Source organism: Anas platyrhynchos, chromosome 4 (genome assembly GCF_047663525.1).
Source record: "Anas platyrhynchos isolate ZD024472 breed Pekin duck chromosome 4, IASCAAS_PekinDuck_T2T, whole genome shotgun sequence".
In the NCBI taxonomy this organism is placed as follows: domain Eukaryota; kingdom Metazoa; phylum Chordata; class Aves; order Anseriformes; family Anatidae; genus Anas; species Anas platyrhynchos.
The window spans coordinates 70718681-70735909 of NC_092590.1; the positions used below are offsets into that span (position 1 = coordinate 70718681).

Genomic DNA, 17229 nt, shown 5'->3' on the forward strand with positions numbered 1-17229 from the left:
TTCATTTTTCTCTCCTAGGGAAGTTTTGCAGGAGCACCGCACAGAAACGAACAACTTCAGTTTCAATTCCAAGTTAATTAGACACAGCTACAGGTTTCCAAAACGGAGATACTCCCTTGCACTGAAAACACAGCCGTAGCATCCTGAACTTGCCTATCACTCCAAACATCTGAGAGCATTGTACAGGATGAATTCTGATGCTTTAAAGCATGTGCACGGGGCAACGTAGCTTCCAGGAAGATTCCATTAGGAGTTGCCCACTTGCAGCCCAGAACAAGACATAGCACGTAACCGTAACGCAGAATGTAGCCTACAGTCTTAAAAATAATATTCCAGATAAGGCACATAAAAGCCTCAATTAAAATATATTTGTTAGCTCTAACAGTCTCAGCTCGAATTTTAATAGTGGCACATGCGCTTTTAGTTCCAGCCATAAATAAAGCCATTTTATAACTCTGTTCAAGCCCTTCCATAAAACATACCGAATGCAAACCTTATCCTGAAAGTTATTGAGAGACAAGAAGGCAGAACACACAGGGCATCATCTCTCAAACCTCTCATTTCATTCTGTACTTCAGACAAGTTTTGGAAGAAGCATTTAATGAAACTTCAACAGAAGAACATGCCCAGAACATCCAGCATGGATGCCCTAATGTCAGGGAAGTGATGAAAGATGGAAACAAAGCATGCTAACAACTAGCAAACACCACTGGAAATTAGAAATTGTGCCTTTTTATTAATATTTTTATATATATATGTATAATTCCTAAGATGTTTGTCCAGCAGAGAACTGGCTGCTGATTTCTCTTACCCACTAACAGGAACTTGAGAATATTCTGAGCAAGGTGAAAGTAAAGCAAGTCTGGGTACTACTTACAGCTATTGGCGCGTTGCTTACTCTCCACGCAGCCAAAACAAACATTGCACCTAATTTAGAAGTGATCAGTCATGTAAAATACACAGTTTTCTTTCTCAACTCCATCCAGAAGCAACATATGGTAGGCTTTCAGTCACAGAACGCGGCCTTGTTTTGACCACGTCCCCTTAACTAGCAAATTACTGGCCATTAAGGGCAGCACGTTTTCAAGTACCTCACAGCCATTTCATGATGCTTTATCATTCGACTTTTCCAGAGACAAAACCTTCATCTTGTTCGCTGCTGGCAACTTCTTGCCACAACCACTGAAAGACATTGAAAATGTCAAGGAAGAGGTCACGGAATCCAGCACGGAGGAAGCAGCACCAGCTTGAAAGAAGCATCTCTGAGGTTAAGCATTTGCCTTTTGGAAACTGAGCACTGGGATTTATCTACCCTCATTATAATCCATTTCTAGTGTTTAGTGTTTCATGAAACAAGAAATCTGTCACTGGTTTATTCTAAGCTTAACTAATTGATCTGATAGATTTGTTAAGTCCCTGTCTGTCCATCAGCCTTCTGGGTCACTTGTGCCATACCGACAAGTAAAACACAAACATCTGATCAATTACATACACATCTAAGAGTACAGGCAAAGAAAATTCAACTAAGACAAACTCAGAATGCATTCAAAATAACAAGTTGTGCATATTTGAAAGAGTACAAATAACGTATTGGTACAAGTAATAATATATCAATGTATTTTCCTAGAAATCTAGTGCTGCAATACTGCATCTAACTTGGGAGACACTCTCCAAGCAAAGACTGCTGACGACTAAGAAATGTGATTAAGAAGTACCCAGTCTAAAAGGAGGAAGAAATAAGAAGCAGAACATTTAGAAGCGATGCTGCCCTTAGAGGATGAATTTCAGAAAAAGACCTGATCCAGTACAGTTTCTCCAACCAAAGTCCTGGGCTGCACCTAAGCACAGGATACAAGAGATCCAACCAGCAGGGACAGCGCAGCCTTTCTGAATCACAGCGGTGAAGCATCCTGCCCATCGCCCCGCTGCTCATTGTACTCCCCTTCTTTATTCCTAGGAACTTGGGCCTGCAAGAACTTGCAATCTAAGACTTAAAACAACACAGGATGCACCTTCCTACAAGAGGTTTAACCAGAAGTGATGATTTGTGAAGTTACACACAGCTTGCACATCTCTTCACCATTATGTCCATCATTCTGCTGGATACCTAAGGCATACAAGCGGCACTGTCCCAACCAGAAATCACACCTGAAATAAGCATTGGGTTAGAACAGACAGAGAAAAATGATTACTCTAAGCCGCCGTGGGCTTCAGGTAACTAAATAATTCTTGGCTTTTTGTGCTACCATAAAGAAAAAACAAGTTAATCTACAAATACCAAATCGCTTATCGACCAGCAAAATACAAAATAACCCTGACAGCAAAAAGAGAAAAGCATTCATTATCACGGTGCTTTAACCGCCCCGTGACACAGGAGCCATTTCTTCTGCCCCCCTCACATGCACCACAAGTTTGTGAGAACAAGAGGAAGCCGGGCAGGCTGTGCGACACGCAGGGAAGCCTGAAGATGCTGTCAGCAGGAAATCCTTGTGCAAATACAACACCTAAACGCAACCTTTGTGCGGGTAAAAAAAAAATAATAAAAGAATAAAAGAACGAGGTAACCTTCATGGGAGAACAGAGCACCAACTTATCCGCTCCTTTGTCACTCGGGCTAGCAGGACACCTTGCTAAGGCTTCATTCTCTGGCAGTGCCTTGGCAGAAAGGCCCAGCGACCCGCCCAGGCGCTGCTCCTGGTTTTTTTTTTCCCCCGTTGGGGGCTGTGAGGGAGCTGTGAGGGGGCTGTGAGGGGGCTGGGCTGTGCTGCCCGCCGCAGGAGGGGCCGTGCCCCCCGCTGCCGCCTCTCCCCCACGAAGGAGGGGCCTGAGGCGAAGCCCCCCGCGGCTGGGGAGGGGGGAGAAAGAAGAAAAAAATGAAGAAAAAAGGGAGAAAAAAGGAAAACGGGGGGGAGGGCACCGGGCACCGCCCCCAACCCCAAACCCCTCGGGACCACCGCCCACCTCCCAAATCCCCCAAATCCCCCGAATTGGGGCGGGGGGCGGCTCCCCACCCCCCCCACACCGCCCCCCATCCCCTCCCCACGTCCTCCCCCTCCTCACCTCGCCCCCGGGGGCTCCGTTAGCGGCGGGCGGTGCCTGCAGGAGGCCGCCCCCGGGGCTCGCTGAGGCGGCCGCCGCCTGCCCGGGGGCCCTCCCGGGGGCCGCTCCCGGTGCTGCCGCCGCCGCTGCTGCTGCTGCCACCGCCACCGCCGCCGCTCCTCCTCCTCCCGCTGCCGGCGCTGAGGCCGCGGCCCCGGCCTTGGCCAAGCCGCCCGCTCCCCCGCCGCCGCCCGGCCCCGGCCCGCCGGTGCTGCCGAGGCCGCCGCCCCGCTTGTTCTTCCGCCGCTTGGCTCCGCGCTTGGCGTCGGCCGGGCTCATGGCGCCTGGCGGCGAGGAGGAAGAGGAGGAAGGAGAAGAAGAAGAAGGAGGAGGAGGAGGAGGAGGGGGGAGGGCGGCGAGGAGCGGGGCGCGGCGCCTGTCACGGCCACGGGGCTGCCTCGGCCCCGGCGCCGCGGAGCGGAGTTCCCGTCCAATATGGCGGACACAAGGGGAAAGTGATCCCCCTGTACGTCGCGGGGCTCCCCCTGGCGCTGACGGGAACCCGCCCCGCGGGGCACGCTGGGAGGACGAGTTCGCGCGCCCGCCGTTTCCATCTATCCCTACCGGTGAAGGACTACAAGTCCCGGCGTGCACCGCGCGAGCGGGCTGGACGCGGCCGCAGACGGCCCCCGCCGCCGCGGGGCGCGCTGGGAGTTGTAGTCCCTCCCGCCGCCGTTAGCCCCGCCGGCCGCCGTTGCCACCCCGGTCAAGGGACTACACCGCCGCCCAGCAGCCGGCGAGCACCACGTGACGCGCGCCCCCGCGCCTTAAAGGGGCCGCGGCCGCCGGCCGCTCCCGCGGGGCCCGAGGCGCGAGGGGCTCCGCGCCCTGAGGGGGCCGCCGCGGGCAATGGCGGCCGCCCCCCGCCCCCTGTGTCCGCACAAGCACCACAAAGCCGCGGCCACACGGCGCTCCCCGGCCGCGTCCCTTCAATAAAGAGCCCCGGGGGAGCCGCGCGTTGTGCCCGCTGTGGGCGTGGGGAGGCTCAAAATGGAGCCCGAGCCCCGTGGGCGCCGCGCCCCGCTCCTCATGGGGCTGAGGGTGAGGGGAGCGGGCACCCCAAAGGGTTTGGGGGGCACAACGCACGGCGTCACCTCACGGCACGCCTCGAGACCCCCTGTCCCTGCTAACTAACCCCCAGCAGGGTCCCTTCACCTCACGCCATAAACCTCCACATCCATCCCCCCGCCATAAACTGCCACATAACCCCTCAGTGCATCCTAAACCACCGCCAGCAGCGGTTCCTGAGGTTGTTTCGCCCTGGTGGCACAATGTGTGGTCCCACGGATGGACCTGCAAAAGACGAAATTGTCAAAGACCCCGCTTTGATCTGATGTGATGGCCTGATGTAAAACTATAGCTGGGGTCACGAAACCTGGTGATGATGCACTGCAGTGTAAAAAATCTCAGAATCACAGAATCACAGAATTTCTAGGTTGGAAGAGACCTCAAGATCATCGAGTCCAACCTCTAACCTAACACTAACAGTCCCCACTAAATCATATCCATAAGCTCTACATCTAAATGTCTTTTAAAGACTTCCAGGGATGGTGACTTCCTTGGGCAGCCTGTTCCAATGTCTAACAACCCTTTCAGTAAAGAAGTTCTTCCTAAGATCCAACCTAAAACTCCCCTGGCGCAACTTAAGCCCATTCTCCCTCGACCTGTCAAGGACGAGGCAATCTCATCGCCTTGTTAAAATTTCGATGGCCTGTGTGGTAGCACGGGTGGATCTGGCTATAGCTTGGAGACACCGGAGTGTTTCCCTTCCCTTCACTGCAACCATGCAGCACAGCTGGGCAGATATTGGGCTGGAAGGCACAGTGCCCATAAAATGTTTGCAGGTCACAGAAAAGACAGCTCTGGAGCTCGGGGAGGGCAATGGAAGAAAGCACTCCTTCCAGGGCATCCTGGCGAGTGCTGGCAGCTCCAGTGGTAGCCACCATCCGTGCTGAAGCTGTTCCAGGCTTAGTTTGCCCTGATACGCTTGAAAGAGCTTTGCAGGTACACGCAGGCAGCTGTGAAACCAGGAGAACATGTTTGTTCGTTATGTGGTCTAATAAACGGCGAGTTTTTTGGGGCAGGGCGCTAGCCTTCATGAACATGTTCAACACAGCGCGCACGGGGCTGCACCAAGAAGAAACAGCAGAGACAACCGTAGGCTCACACAGAGCTCACACAACTGTGTGCAGCATTTTGCCAGGAACAAATAAACTCCAGGCCTTGTCCTGTAAACTCAAATTTTACCCCGTGTAATATCTCTTCTTAATACACGGTGTTATTTTCAGAGCGCCTATCTTTCATTTGAAAGGCTGACATGTCTTACTTTAGTCTTATAAAGGCCAGCTTTATCTTCCTTTCAGAGTTGTATTTTCATTTGGCCCCTGCTCATCTAACACCGTGCTTCTGAAAGAAAGATTACAGCTCTGTCAGTCTCTCCATCCCCTATGTGCTACAGATAAAAAACATTATGATGAGAAACTATTATAGTAAAATCACTCAACTGTACAGCAGCTAGAGTAATACTGCTTAGACTGACATCACAATGTTTAATTCCAGTGCTCTCATTATAGAAACATAAATGTTTTCCTTTTACTTTTCAGAAAATAAGGGTCATCCGTAAGACTTTTTAAATCCAGTTTTCAACATTAAAGACAATTTGCAGCGCAGGACAGAAAGTCTTAATAAACTGTCGAGGCCAGGGTCTTTTTTTTTTTAAATCTGCAAGTAAATACTAGTGCTGGGGAAAATGAAGTACTTTTATGGCTTTGAACAGCACTCAGCTACCACACCTTATTTTTAACTTACAATTAGCTGCTGAGCCAGTAGGTTGTTTTAGAAATGAACTTGCCAGCTTGGTGGTGGATTTGAACATTTGTATGAACTGGAGCGAAAGGAAAAGGAAATTAATTTGCCTGCTGCGAAGACTTACAACCAAGATTCTTGCCCTTACTTGAATCAAATTATTTAAAATGTTCCACCTCATCCCTACAAAAATAAAGCCAGTCATTTGAACAAACTAACTTTCATTTACCTCATTGTTAATTTAAAGAATGGCATTGCACTTCAATATCCTTTTGGGGGAAAAATCATTTATACTCCTAAAGTTTTTCAAGTTTTCCAGGAACATTTATAAAAACTCACTGCATAAACAGTGCAGAATGCTGCAGTGCATTCAGATGGCCTTCCTTTGAACCAGCCGAGCTTCAGTAGTGTTGTGGTTTTATCTGTGAAGCATAAAGTCAATAAAAGCCTCTGTGGAGAGTCCTGCAGGTCACAGTTACCTTCAAGTTGTGCATTCACAATGCCAAGGGGTCTGGGATAACCCAGTAGGGTTTTACTGGAATATTTGTGCTGGCCCCCTCTTGCACTCACAATGACGTAAGGAATCCATGCCACTGAACTCTTGTTATAACTACACTTAAAAAATAGGTGCTCTGCTAATCATTACTGTTCTTGAAAAAATAGGCTCTGTGCCAGGGAGGGTAAAATTTACGGTTTCTTTGATTTCAAGTGGTTGTAAATTATGTATTTCATGCAATAATAAGTTAAAGGAGCAACTCACATGCTGCACAGCAGCTCCAAGAAGAGTTAAAGCTGTCCTTCTCTTCTCCACCATCCTTTAATTACCCCCACTCACTGAACTATTGTTTTATTTACATTTCCAAAACTTAGTTTTGTGGCCTGTTTTTTCTCTGTTTCCCCCATACTGGTGCAGTTTTACTGAAGACATGGGGCGCTGCGTTGGCATTAACATTAGCCAACTCCAGTAATTTGTCAATGTAATTATTCTGCAACGATCACTATTTTGTCTTTGCTGTCCAACAGGGGGTCATTTTAACAGCAATTCCAGTTTTCTAAAAGGCTTCTCTACAGGACAGTGAACATGCACGTGTGGACAAAGGGAGGTATGTATTTACACATAATAAAATAAAATAAAATAAAATAAAATAAAATAAAATAAAATAAAATAAAATAAAATAAAATAAAATAAAATAATAAAAACATCTGAAAAATATGGAGCCCAAGTGCTTTATCACATCATAAGGATCATTGCCATGGTGAGAGACCCTCTCTGTGTCAACATGCTGAACTCACATCCCAGCACTTTTTGGTAGAGCACCTGCAGGTCCCTGAGGTCTCACAGAAGAGCTCTGTGTGTCTCCGGGGACAGGACCATGATTGCAAACCAGCACACAGATCACTGAAGCAGCATCACAGCATCCTGGGTGCCATTTAATCAGCATACCTCCAAGTCTTGTGCACGGTACAAGAGCATCTGAGCTCCTTCTGCAGACTAGGGATGTTGAAAACAAATTCCTGGATGGGTTTCATAGGGTCCTAGGCACTGCCTCCTTTCCAAAGCATGCGTAACTTTTGGGGAAAGGTTATAGATTTATTGGCTTTGATGGAGGGAGTTTTTTTGTTGCATGGTGGCTCTGAACTGAAGAATGATGCAAGCAATGCCATTCTTCTCGCAGGGCTTTCAGTAAGGCAAAGGACTGCAGTTTTTTTCTTCAGAAGGCCAAATTCAGTTTCACCTAATCTCCTCTGGAATCTGTTTCACAGCCAGATGCCTCAGCTGAGAAAACTATCTAATGCAGAGAAAGTTTAGAGCAGAATAAAGGGAATCTCACCTGCTGTGTAATAAAATTTTATTTGATTAGCTTTATGACCTTTGCGGCTTTATGGTTATTGGCTTTTTTTTCCTGGACAATCTTCACTCGCCCTTAAACAACGTGTTCGTTAAACCTGCAAGCACAGAGGTCTTGCAGAAAGATTTGTTTGAGTGTCTGCCATAGAAAACAACATCCCAGGGAAACCTGGATTTCATACCTGGTGTAGCCAAGAAAATGTGTGATTTCTGGGTGCTTGTTCACAGTGCCAATGCTGAAAGACTTTTGTATCATGCTGAATTTATAAATAATAAACACAGAAACTCAAAAGCGAGAAAATTATCTTTTTTCTCCTGAATGCCTCAGTAAATAAACTGAAGAGAGCTCCGTTTCTTACCATAGGAATACTGCTAGAATGCGTATGTCAACTGCATTCAGCAACTTTTCCCCAATATTTGATTCTTAACCTTTTTTTCTTCCTTGGAGTACTCTTTCAGCCTGTTCTGAAGGATAGCTTTTCAAACACCTCCTGTATTTTATGAGGCATGGCTTCATTCTGGCCATTGAAATATGTCAGGTGATGCTGCTCTGCGCGAGCTGACATTTTTCATACAGAAAGGTTGTACATCTCTGCATTACAAAGTATTGTTGCCTCTTAGTTACAAAGAAATGTTTTGCACATCAGTACAAAGACAGCAGCTCAGACTGCACAATTCCAGGGTATCCTAATGAAATCGTAAGCTCTACCTGCACACGGGGAACGATGTGCCTGCAGGCTGCTGGCACGCAGACGGAGGATCCCCCACCAGCAATACCCGCAGCAGTTGGAAATGAAGTGGAGCAGCTTGGAGGAGCCCGCCTCTGAGCCCTTACCATGAAGTGTGCAGGGAATGAAGTTTACTCTCCCAGCTCGATTTTCAGAAGAAAATCCAATTTCCACCTTTCAGTGCAGGTGTTAACCTACGCAGTCTGAGCTCTGCTGGTGAGCTGATGGAGTGAAAAGGATATTTCCATAGTGCAACCTGCTTTATCCACAGAGCCCCAGCGCAGTGGGAAAACACAGCTGCATCTCCTTGCTTGCAGTTTCCAGCCCTGTGCCCAGCCTTTCTGCTCCTCTGGAGGCCACGACTGAGGCTGCTCACCTTCCCTTTCTGCCTCCATCCCTTGCAGACTGCCAATAATCCTTAAATTAAGCACTGGCAGCCTGTGCCTGAGAGCAGTGCCAACCTTTGGGGATGATTCTGGTGCCAGTCCCTGTCAGGTCAGAATTGTTCAAGTAATGGTTCATCTGGATCCAGCTCCTCCTGCAGGGCTCTTTTGACCCTCTCATTTCACCTTTTAGAAGATGCTGATCCATCCATCATTTTTAAACTAGAGTATGACAGCTGCAAGATCAGAGCATGCTTCTTGGCAGCCATTAACACGTAAAGCAGACATCTAATTTCATTTTAAGTTTTGCCATGGAAGCACATCCTGCTTTTGCACTCGTTGATCTCGAGCATTTTAACATTATCAAAATGAACAATGAAGCTTGAGCGTCTTTCTTATGGCTTATCTTTCTGCTTCTTTGGCTTTTAAATTTATTACCATAGGGGAAAAGACAGTATCTCATTGCTCTTCTATCAGCTGTTTCCTCAAAATATCCCATAGAATTTATTTTTCCCTATCGCTGAGATACGATACAGGAGACTTGTGGCTGTGATACCAGATCTCTTCATAACATGAGGATGCTCAGCAGAGCTCATGGATCACCCAGGTTTCCACTCTGTGCCTGAGAAACCCAGCAGAGATAAGGGATAACATTTTCTTTCCTAGTTTCTTTCCTTCTTCTCCAAACTGCTGCCAGCTCTGAGCAATCAAGTTAATGAATTTTGGCTGCCGTTTGTGGAGTGGTTGAACCCAGAGTAACAAAATGAGGGGGTCTGGGTGCTCACACCACCTTTCTCTGGTGGCAGGAGAGAGGGGACACTGGATGGGACATCTCCCCACCAGCACGACACCAGGGGACTAGCAGCAGTCCCAGGCAGCATCTTTTGTCTATCCTGGTTGAACAAAGAAAGTGGAGAACCTGGGCCCGAGGATGCTACAGGCACAGAATTTAAGCCTAGAAAAGACTGATTTATCTGCCCACCTTCTTAAATTTTCACTTGTTATCAGGATGTCCCCAGATTTGTTGCTGAATGACAAGATATTTTTTCAGAAGGTCTCTGGACCCAGCCTTAAAAATCCTGGGCAATGGAGAACATATTGTCACAGGAAAGTTTACCTTTTGTTGTTGAAGGATTAACAGCTCTGCTGCAGCTCAGGCTCTGCTGGATACGGCCCTGCCTGGAAGCAGCGGTGTCGGTGGTGCAAGGCCAGGAGCATTACCTGCTGCTGCCCTCAGGAAGCCCATGGTCACTGCATGAATCTTCACGGTTTGACAGCTTGTTCACTAATTCAATGGCCTCTGCAGGGAGGCCGGCCCAGTGAGGGCACTCCTGAGCAGAGTCAGAGAGAAGAGGGCCCTCAAAAGCCTCTCACTTCTTCACAGGGGTGGATTCCGATCCCCACGAGCCTGTCTTCTTTGCACCCTAGGCTGTGCTGCAGACATCTAGAGCCAAACCGTGATGCTTTGGCTACAGGATGGTTGAGGACAAAGCTCCAAAATGAAGTTGTGCTGCTTTTGCTTCTGACACAAGGGTAATGGGAATGACCCAACACCATTAAGTAGACTCATCCTGTGTTCAAATCGAAGGTCTCAGATGCAGAACACACCTGTTTAAGCATTAAAAAAAAAGAGGTAAAATGGAAAAGTTGATTTCTATAACCAAGATTCTGCTTCAATAACAGTGTTCAAAGGAAACCAACACCTATGCTGCCACCTTGTCTCAGTGACCGGCTAAGAATTTTTTTTTTAATCCACCTTTCCCTTTCAATCCCACTTGACAGACACAGAGATCCCCCAGTTGTGCCATCTGACAAGTTTTAGGCAGACATTAACTTGCATGTCCCCCAGGTAGCACCACGAAGGGGAAAAACACTTTTGGTCTCTTATCTGTAAGGAGAGGCAGGAACCCGCCGGCCAGTCTGCCCGTGGGTAACTTCAAGCACGGCATAAAAGATGCTGCCGCTCACCCGGCCAGGCGGGGAGGAAATGAGAGAGCTGGGAGGGGAAGGGAAGGAATGCAGAGCCCAAACCCATGGGAAACTCGATTCCCACTGCCACAGAGCAGCGTATTTCAGACCGAGATTCAGAGATGGCTTCTCTGAGGTTCCTCAGAGCCTGGGGCATCTGGGGACTCGAGTTTGGTTCAAGATCAAAGACACCAAAAACAGCTGTGAAATTCCAGTCCAAATTGAAATCCTCACCACAAAAAGTGTCTGTGCTTCAACTTAAATATTTAGTTTGCCTGATGAGATTATCGGAACTGACTGGGCTTGCCCCTGGATTGTTGACTCATTTCCACGTTGTCTCCTAGGGTCCAGGCTGTGCCTTTCAATCTTCAGAAAGCTTGAGCAGTTAATATAGAGACACGATCCCCAAAGATGCTGAGCACCAGAAATCTCATAGCAGCAAGTATAAATACATCTAGCTTTTGGCTGCAGGTCCTCTCAGAGCTACCTGTTGTTCTAAACCCTTCCCATCATGAGCACAGCGGGGCTTTTTGCTGGACTATTGCACAGCTGACTGTAAACAACCATTTCATGGTATTTATATGAATACAGGGCGTCATAATGCTGAGCTTCTCTCATCCCTCTGAGAGAAAATATTAAAGGAAATTCCCCAAAGGGCAAGTCACATTCAGATAGCGCTGGCATCACTCCAAGGGTGTGCAATTGCCAGAGAAAGGGAATTTACTTGATGAAGAATGAGAATATAGCTTTATTTACCAGCTAAGAGCTGACCCTGCAGGGGGTGGAACATTGTCTTCCGTGGTATCGGAGTAGACTGAGGCCGCTCCACATCTCAGGCCCAGATTTAATAAACACTGACGTGTTTGCACAGTGTGTGCTTGCAAGAGGCATTTCGGTAAGTGCAAGGAGGCAGTTTGCGCATTAGCAAGGCCAGCAGAGACATTTTCCGAGCCACTTCAGTGTCGGGGTTGTCAAGTGCAACAGCGATATCAAAAGCTTCAGCAGAGACGGGCTTGTTAACGTGCACTGTTTCTGGGCACAAACCATTAGCAGAGGGCTACAGCTCCTGGGTCTCAGAGCTTTTGCTAAGTTTATTTATTTATTTTGAAGTAGCAAAAAAACTAGGTGTTCTGTACTGTTCATGCATGTGGATAATAAGGAAATGAATCCCTATGCTCACATTTATAATCCACATCTGAACATACCTTTTGCTTTAACTTCACGGGGATATTGGTGTGCAGTTGTACACTAAAGTTCGTATTTCAACTAGCACTTTCCAGAGAGTGGATCTGCCCATCAGACACATGCTGTGTGTTTGGGAAAGGGGGGGAAGAAGGAAAGACTGGACACTGCAAACGTTTCACCCCATGTAACCCTACTGCTTCTTGAGAACATCGAGGGAGACCACCGAAACGCAGCCTGAAGGCACCGTGCTCCAACACATTGCTCCTTTGCTTTCTGCCCTTCTGATCCCCCGGGTTAAATACTGGCAAGTTTGGCCACAAAAACTGCATCTTTCTGGCTTCTTCTGTGCAAGTCTTCCTCACGCATACTCCCAGTTCTCTCCAGGATGGTGCCCAAATGGTTTTGAACAGCAGTGAGAGAGCGTTGCAACATTAAATAGTCACAAATTGTGTTTGGAGGGTCACTGTTCCCCATGGTGGCTAACGGGTACCTGAGTCAAGGCTCATTGACAAATGAGAAATTTTCTCTTCCCCCTTTGAAAACATCTGCATGGCTGTAGCCAACTGCTGCCAGCTGAAGCCAGAGGAAGCAGAGCAGCTGGGTTGGGTTGTGATAGTGGGATGTACACTTACTGCCCGCTGTAGGAATATCCCATCACGTCCCAGCTTCTCCAGCCCATGCAGCAGCTCCCTCTCCTTGTCTAATGAAGCACTTTTAGTCGTCTCATTCAAAATTAAAAATCTGACATTGCTGTTGTGCCAGATAAGAGATGGGTGTATTCTCAGGATTCCTTTATTTCTTGGTGACTAAATTGGAAACAGGCTGGAACAAAGAAGAGATATTTCATTACATGGCTGCAAATAAATGGTGAATAAAAACACTCCTCACAGTACATCATGGGCCTCAGCAAAACTACTTTTTGCTGTGAGGAGTACTCTGCGCTGAAGATTTGCCTGGAAATCCTGCACTTCTCAAAGAGGAGCCACCTTTCTGCATGCCTACATTTCAAGCAATCCCATTTACTTCAAAGGAAAAAGCGGGAAGTGGCTTTATGTAAGGATATGTGGTGGCTGGATGTGCCAGAGATAAAAATAGTGGTTAATAGCTGAAATCCAGAAGGGGAAACAGATTCAGCCTGAATGAATTCGAAAGCTTTGTCAAAGAGAGCAATTCATTTTTTGGCAGTGTGAAAGCTTCAAAAGCTAGCAGGGGAAGGACTGCCAGGAATTTGTTTCTTGAAAGAAGACTTTTGCTGAGAATCCCCTGACCAAGGTTACCCATCTGACGTTCCCTGCTCTAGGATAGGACGTGCAGAGGTCTGGGTTGAATTTCCTTTTCTGCCCAGTGCTCCGTGTGACTCGGAGCATTTATTTAACCTCCTTGGCCTCAGGTTCCCTTGGGTAAAATGGAAATAAAAAACACTGCACAAATCTTCCCTCCCAGCCTCTCCAGCGTGCTATCTGGCACTTTGTTTTCAAAATAAATCATGGATGATTGCGAAGACCATATAAATCTTATCTACAAAGTAGGTTGATCTGTCAGAAAAGCTACCTCAGTTGAATTAAATGATGGCTTTCTCCTACCAAACATACCGGTAACATTGAGTAAGGAGTCAGTGGAAAATATGGTGGAAATTAAATGAGGCACAAATAAAATCTCTGTAAAACCACCTACGAAGAGGTATCTAATACTGGCAACTCTTCAGAAGCTGTGCTTTTTGTCATCATGTGAGAAGATGGCTTAACATTTGGGCAATTCAGATCCTGCTGTAAAGGTAATACATCCACCGCCTTGTCACAGCACTTGTGATGGCTTGCTAAAGCACCATCCCTCAAGCATTTATTAAATCCGTTTAGGATTTTTTTTTTCCTTAATGGCAATAAAATACTAAATCACTATCTCACAGCAGTCTAATAAATGTTCGAGTTCTATCAGTACCAAATAATATAAATATAATATAATGCTGTGTTACTGCAGGGACGAGTCCCCTCTGCTCTGACCAGCTAACTCGGGGGAGTTTTTACAGCATTTCCCCCATGTTATCCTTGGAGGGCAAGTACAATGATGGCTTTGTCTCACCCTCAGCTATAATTATTGGGAAGAACAGAAAGAGTGGAAGCAGAGGAGATGCAAGAAGGGCGTTCTGGAGGGCACTTCGCAATCTGGCTGTGACACCTGGGATGTGGTGGCTTTTGTGGAGAAATGCAAACATATTTGGGTTCAGCGGTGGGCCAAGGCTGGGACTGGTTTGGGTTTGTTTGCTGTCTCCCACAAAGAAGCTTCCAATGAGAGGAAGGAAGAAAGGGAGAAGCTGCTGACGTCCAGGCTGTGATGCCCTGAAGAGAGGAAGAAAGGAACTGCTGCTTCCAACCCCGCGGGGCTGGAAGCCCCACAAGGGCACAGAGGTGGGCAGGGAGAGGGGAGGTGGTGGCCAGAGACAGGGGAGGAAGAAGGAGATTGTTAAAGACATTTCTGGGGGTTCAGTTGCAGCAGTGGACACAGGGCCTGCAGCAAAGAGGGGATGGGGCGAGGGCGAGGGAGCAGGAACCAGAAACTGCGAGGCCGCCCACGTCACCTCTGCACAAGCAAAGAAACTTTTTTTTTTTTTTTTTTTTTTTGATAAAACAAAGCCAATTGGAGCGTTTTCAGGATGCATCCAGATTTCTGTAACCTTTTCCTTCTCGGCGAGTCCAGCCTCACAGTATCCATGGCAACGCCAAGCGCCCGTTTTCTCTCTGATTTTCCCCAGTTGTAAGCAGGGCGGAGGGAGTTGGTCCTGGCCTTGCAGCACCGGGGATGCTCCTGGTGCCGATCCCAGAGCTCAGCCTTCAGCTGAAATCCTCAACACCCATGAATTAAAAAAAAAAAAAACAACAAACCATGAGGTTATTGTCCCCATGAACTTACCTCGTTCTGATAAAAGTGGTGCTGATCAGTGCTGTATGGCTCCTGCCCCTATAGCAAGGCTGCTGGACCTGCTGCGTGGCCAGGGGGCTCCTCTGCAGCCCATGGATGTGCACCCAGACCAGTGAACCACCAAAACCCACAGCCCTGTTCTTACAGCATCACTGTGCCTCCTCAAGAGGTAAAGGCAGGTAAAAATACTGCAAAGAGCTCACAAGCTGGCCCTCTGAAGGCAATTAACACTCTCTCTCTGACCTCCATCATGCAGTCTCTGTTGATGTCCACCGTTTTTCTGGGTTCACTCTCATCAGCATCCCCATTACTGAAATATACATATATTTGGTGAAAATATTACAAATTGCAGCTCATTTCATGAGAAATGCAATGCCCAGGGGCCCACGTACCTGTCATGCCTGCTCCCCCACTCCTTTTGGCATGGTGACATCTCCCTGCCACCCTGCCATCGCTTCTGCGCTCTGCCAAAGAGATAGGACAGCTCTTGCAAAATTCCCCGGTGATTAGGTAGAACAATTAGCATCCCCTTGGTTTGCAGCGAGATGAATGCTACGAGCCTGACCTATACCAGGCCTTCACTTTTCCTTCTGTGCATTGGGAGCGGTCTCTGGAGCGGCCAAAACGCTGCAGAGATGCCACAGCCGTCCCTGCAGCAGCCAGCAGAGCTGTCCCATGTGCACAGAGGGAGCACGGGTGGTAACCCCTTGGAAAAGCTGTGGATAAGAAGGTAGAAACAGCAGCCTGATTTCATTCTGCGTGTATATTCTGTCGTGTGTTTGTCCTAGGGGAAAACATAGTTCTTTTCTGCTGTGTTGTTCATGCCTAAACCCTTGCCACAAGAGGCCAAATGGCTGCATTGCCATTTTGCTCACCACTAGCTGCAGGTCTGTGAAGCTGTTCCTTACCAGGAGGACCTCAGGCAGTGGAGGCAGGGATGGATTTCAGCACGGTGCAGCTGCGGCTGCCTTGCCATCAGCTTCCCTGCTGCTGCAGCAGCGGGCTCCCTCCTCTCCGTGGTGCGAAGACTCCTCCTGGTGATAACACAGCAGAGAGCCTGACAACCTGAAACAGCTGAAACAGGGCCTGAAACAGCTGAAACAGGGCCTGAAACAGCTTCCCAGCCGCAGCACCCAGCACCTGGCGCAGACAGTGGTGCATCCACCCTCACCTCACCATGCCCATAGGGCTGGATGTGCCAGCCCACGCCAGGATGCAACCACCCGGGGATTGTGACCCACGGACAGAGGATCGAGAGCGCTCTGCAGAAGGGCAATGCCCTTTTTGAGGCCCTGCACCACGGCCAGGTCTCCTCTGGACACCACATAAAGCCGCTCCGCCGTTTCCAAGGTGATCCTGGAGGTGAAGGCTGTAATATATTCTCTCGCAGGTAGCAGCAGCTGCAGCCGAGGTGCCCTTGGACAGGCCATTGTTTGCAGGGAGGTGGGGAAAAGGCAGAAAGAAAAGATCTATTTGTAATTATTTTTTAAAGACCTGTAAGGAACAAAAAAAAAAAAAAAGACAAATGAGGGCATTTATTCAGCAAGACGGTGAGTGTTTTCTAATGCAGTTTGAGTCTTTGCATCTGGGAATGAGCATTGCAACTGCATGGTAAACAACGAAATTAATCATTTAATCCTCATTTAGCGCTGTCCTCTAATGCGATGGTTACAAATGCTGTTAGTGCCTAGGGCTGGGCCTCGGGTTACCTGAGGAAGACCCCAATTTATGGCCCCACACCCACGAGTAGAGGCGCATGTTCCTTCCCCTGCCTCCCCGGGGGACGGGTTTGCAGCATGTGGCCCCTCGCTGCCTCCCGAAATCTCAGGGAGTTTGTCCCAAACTTTATACCATTTCTCTGGAATTTCTTCTCCAGAGGTTCGCCGCAAACCAAAACCACATTTATTTGAAGCTTGATTTAGCCTTGCTGGAGCCTTTCTGCTGACCTCCTCGGGCTCAGGATTTCATAACACCCCGTGGTTTTGTAAGCAATGGCTGCTTGGTTTCATGGATACATTTCAGTCGGTGCCCTAAGAAAACAAACAGCAAGCTCACCCCAGAAGATGTTTGTCTCCGTTTTGGTTTTCCTTCTGATAAATCCACGGGGAAGCCATGCACATATCCTGTACACACTTGGATGCGGCGCAGATTTCTTTGAAACATTAAGCTCCAGTCTCGCAGGGTAGGCTTTGATGTCCAGCAAGGTCGGCCCAGCTCCTCCGCCTGTATCCGAGCAATCAATGCCAGACGTTTTAAGGGAAAATTAATAAAGCCAGCCCCAGGCTCTACCACAGTT

At 48.1% G+C, this 17229-nt stretch overlaps 1 protein-coding gene and 1 long non-coding RNA gene across 3 annotated transcripts in view; both read right to left on the minus strand.

Moving 5' to 3' along the window:
* Nucleotides 1-3561, minus strand: part of FAM193A (family with sequence similarity 193 member A) — a 76180-nt gene extending 72619 nt beyond the window's left edge. For both annotated transcript variants that reach the window (XM_038178240.2, XM_038178239.2), the window contains exon 1: nt 3061-3561. In XM_038178240.2, coding sequence (XP_038034168.2) covers nt 3061-3378 — 318 coding nt within the window. In that variant the 5' untranslated portion in view covers nt 3379-3561. The remainder of the gene's footprint in view (nt 1-3060) is intronic.
* Nucleotides 3562-7128: 3567 nt separating this feature from the next.
* On the minus strand, nt 7129-15989 carry LOC106015930 (uncharacterized). Its single transcript, XR_002400471.4, has 5 exons — nt 15842-15989; nt 15326-15397; nt 14925-15243; nt 12650-12839; nt 7129-10472 (listed from the first exon to the last, which is right to left on the minus strand). It is a non-coding gene; the product is annotated as an uncharacterized lncRNA (long non-coding RNA).
* Nucleotides 15990-17229: the final 1240 nt, after the last annotated feature.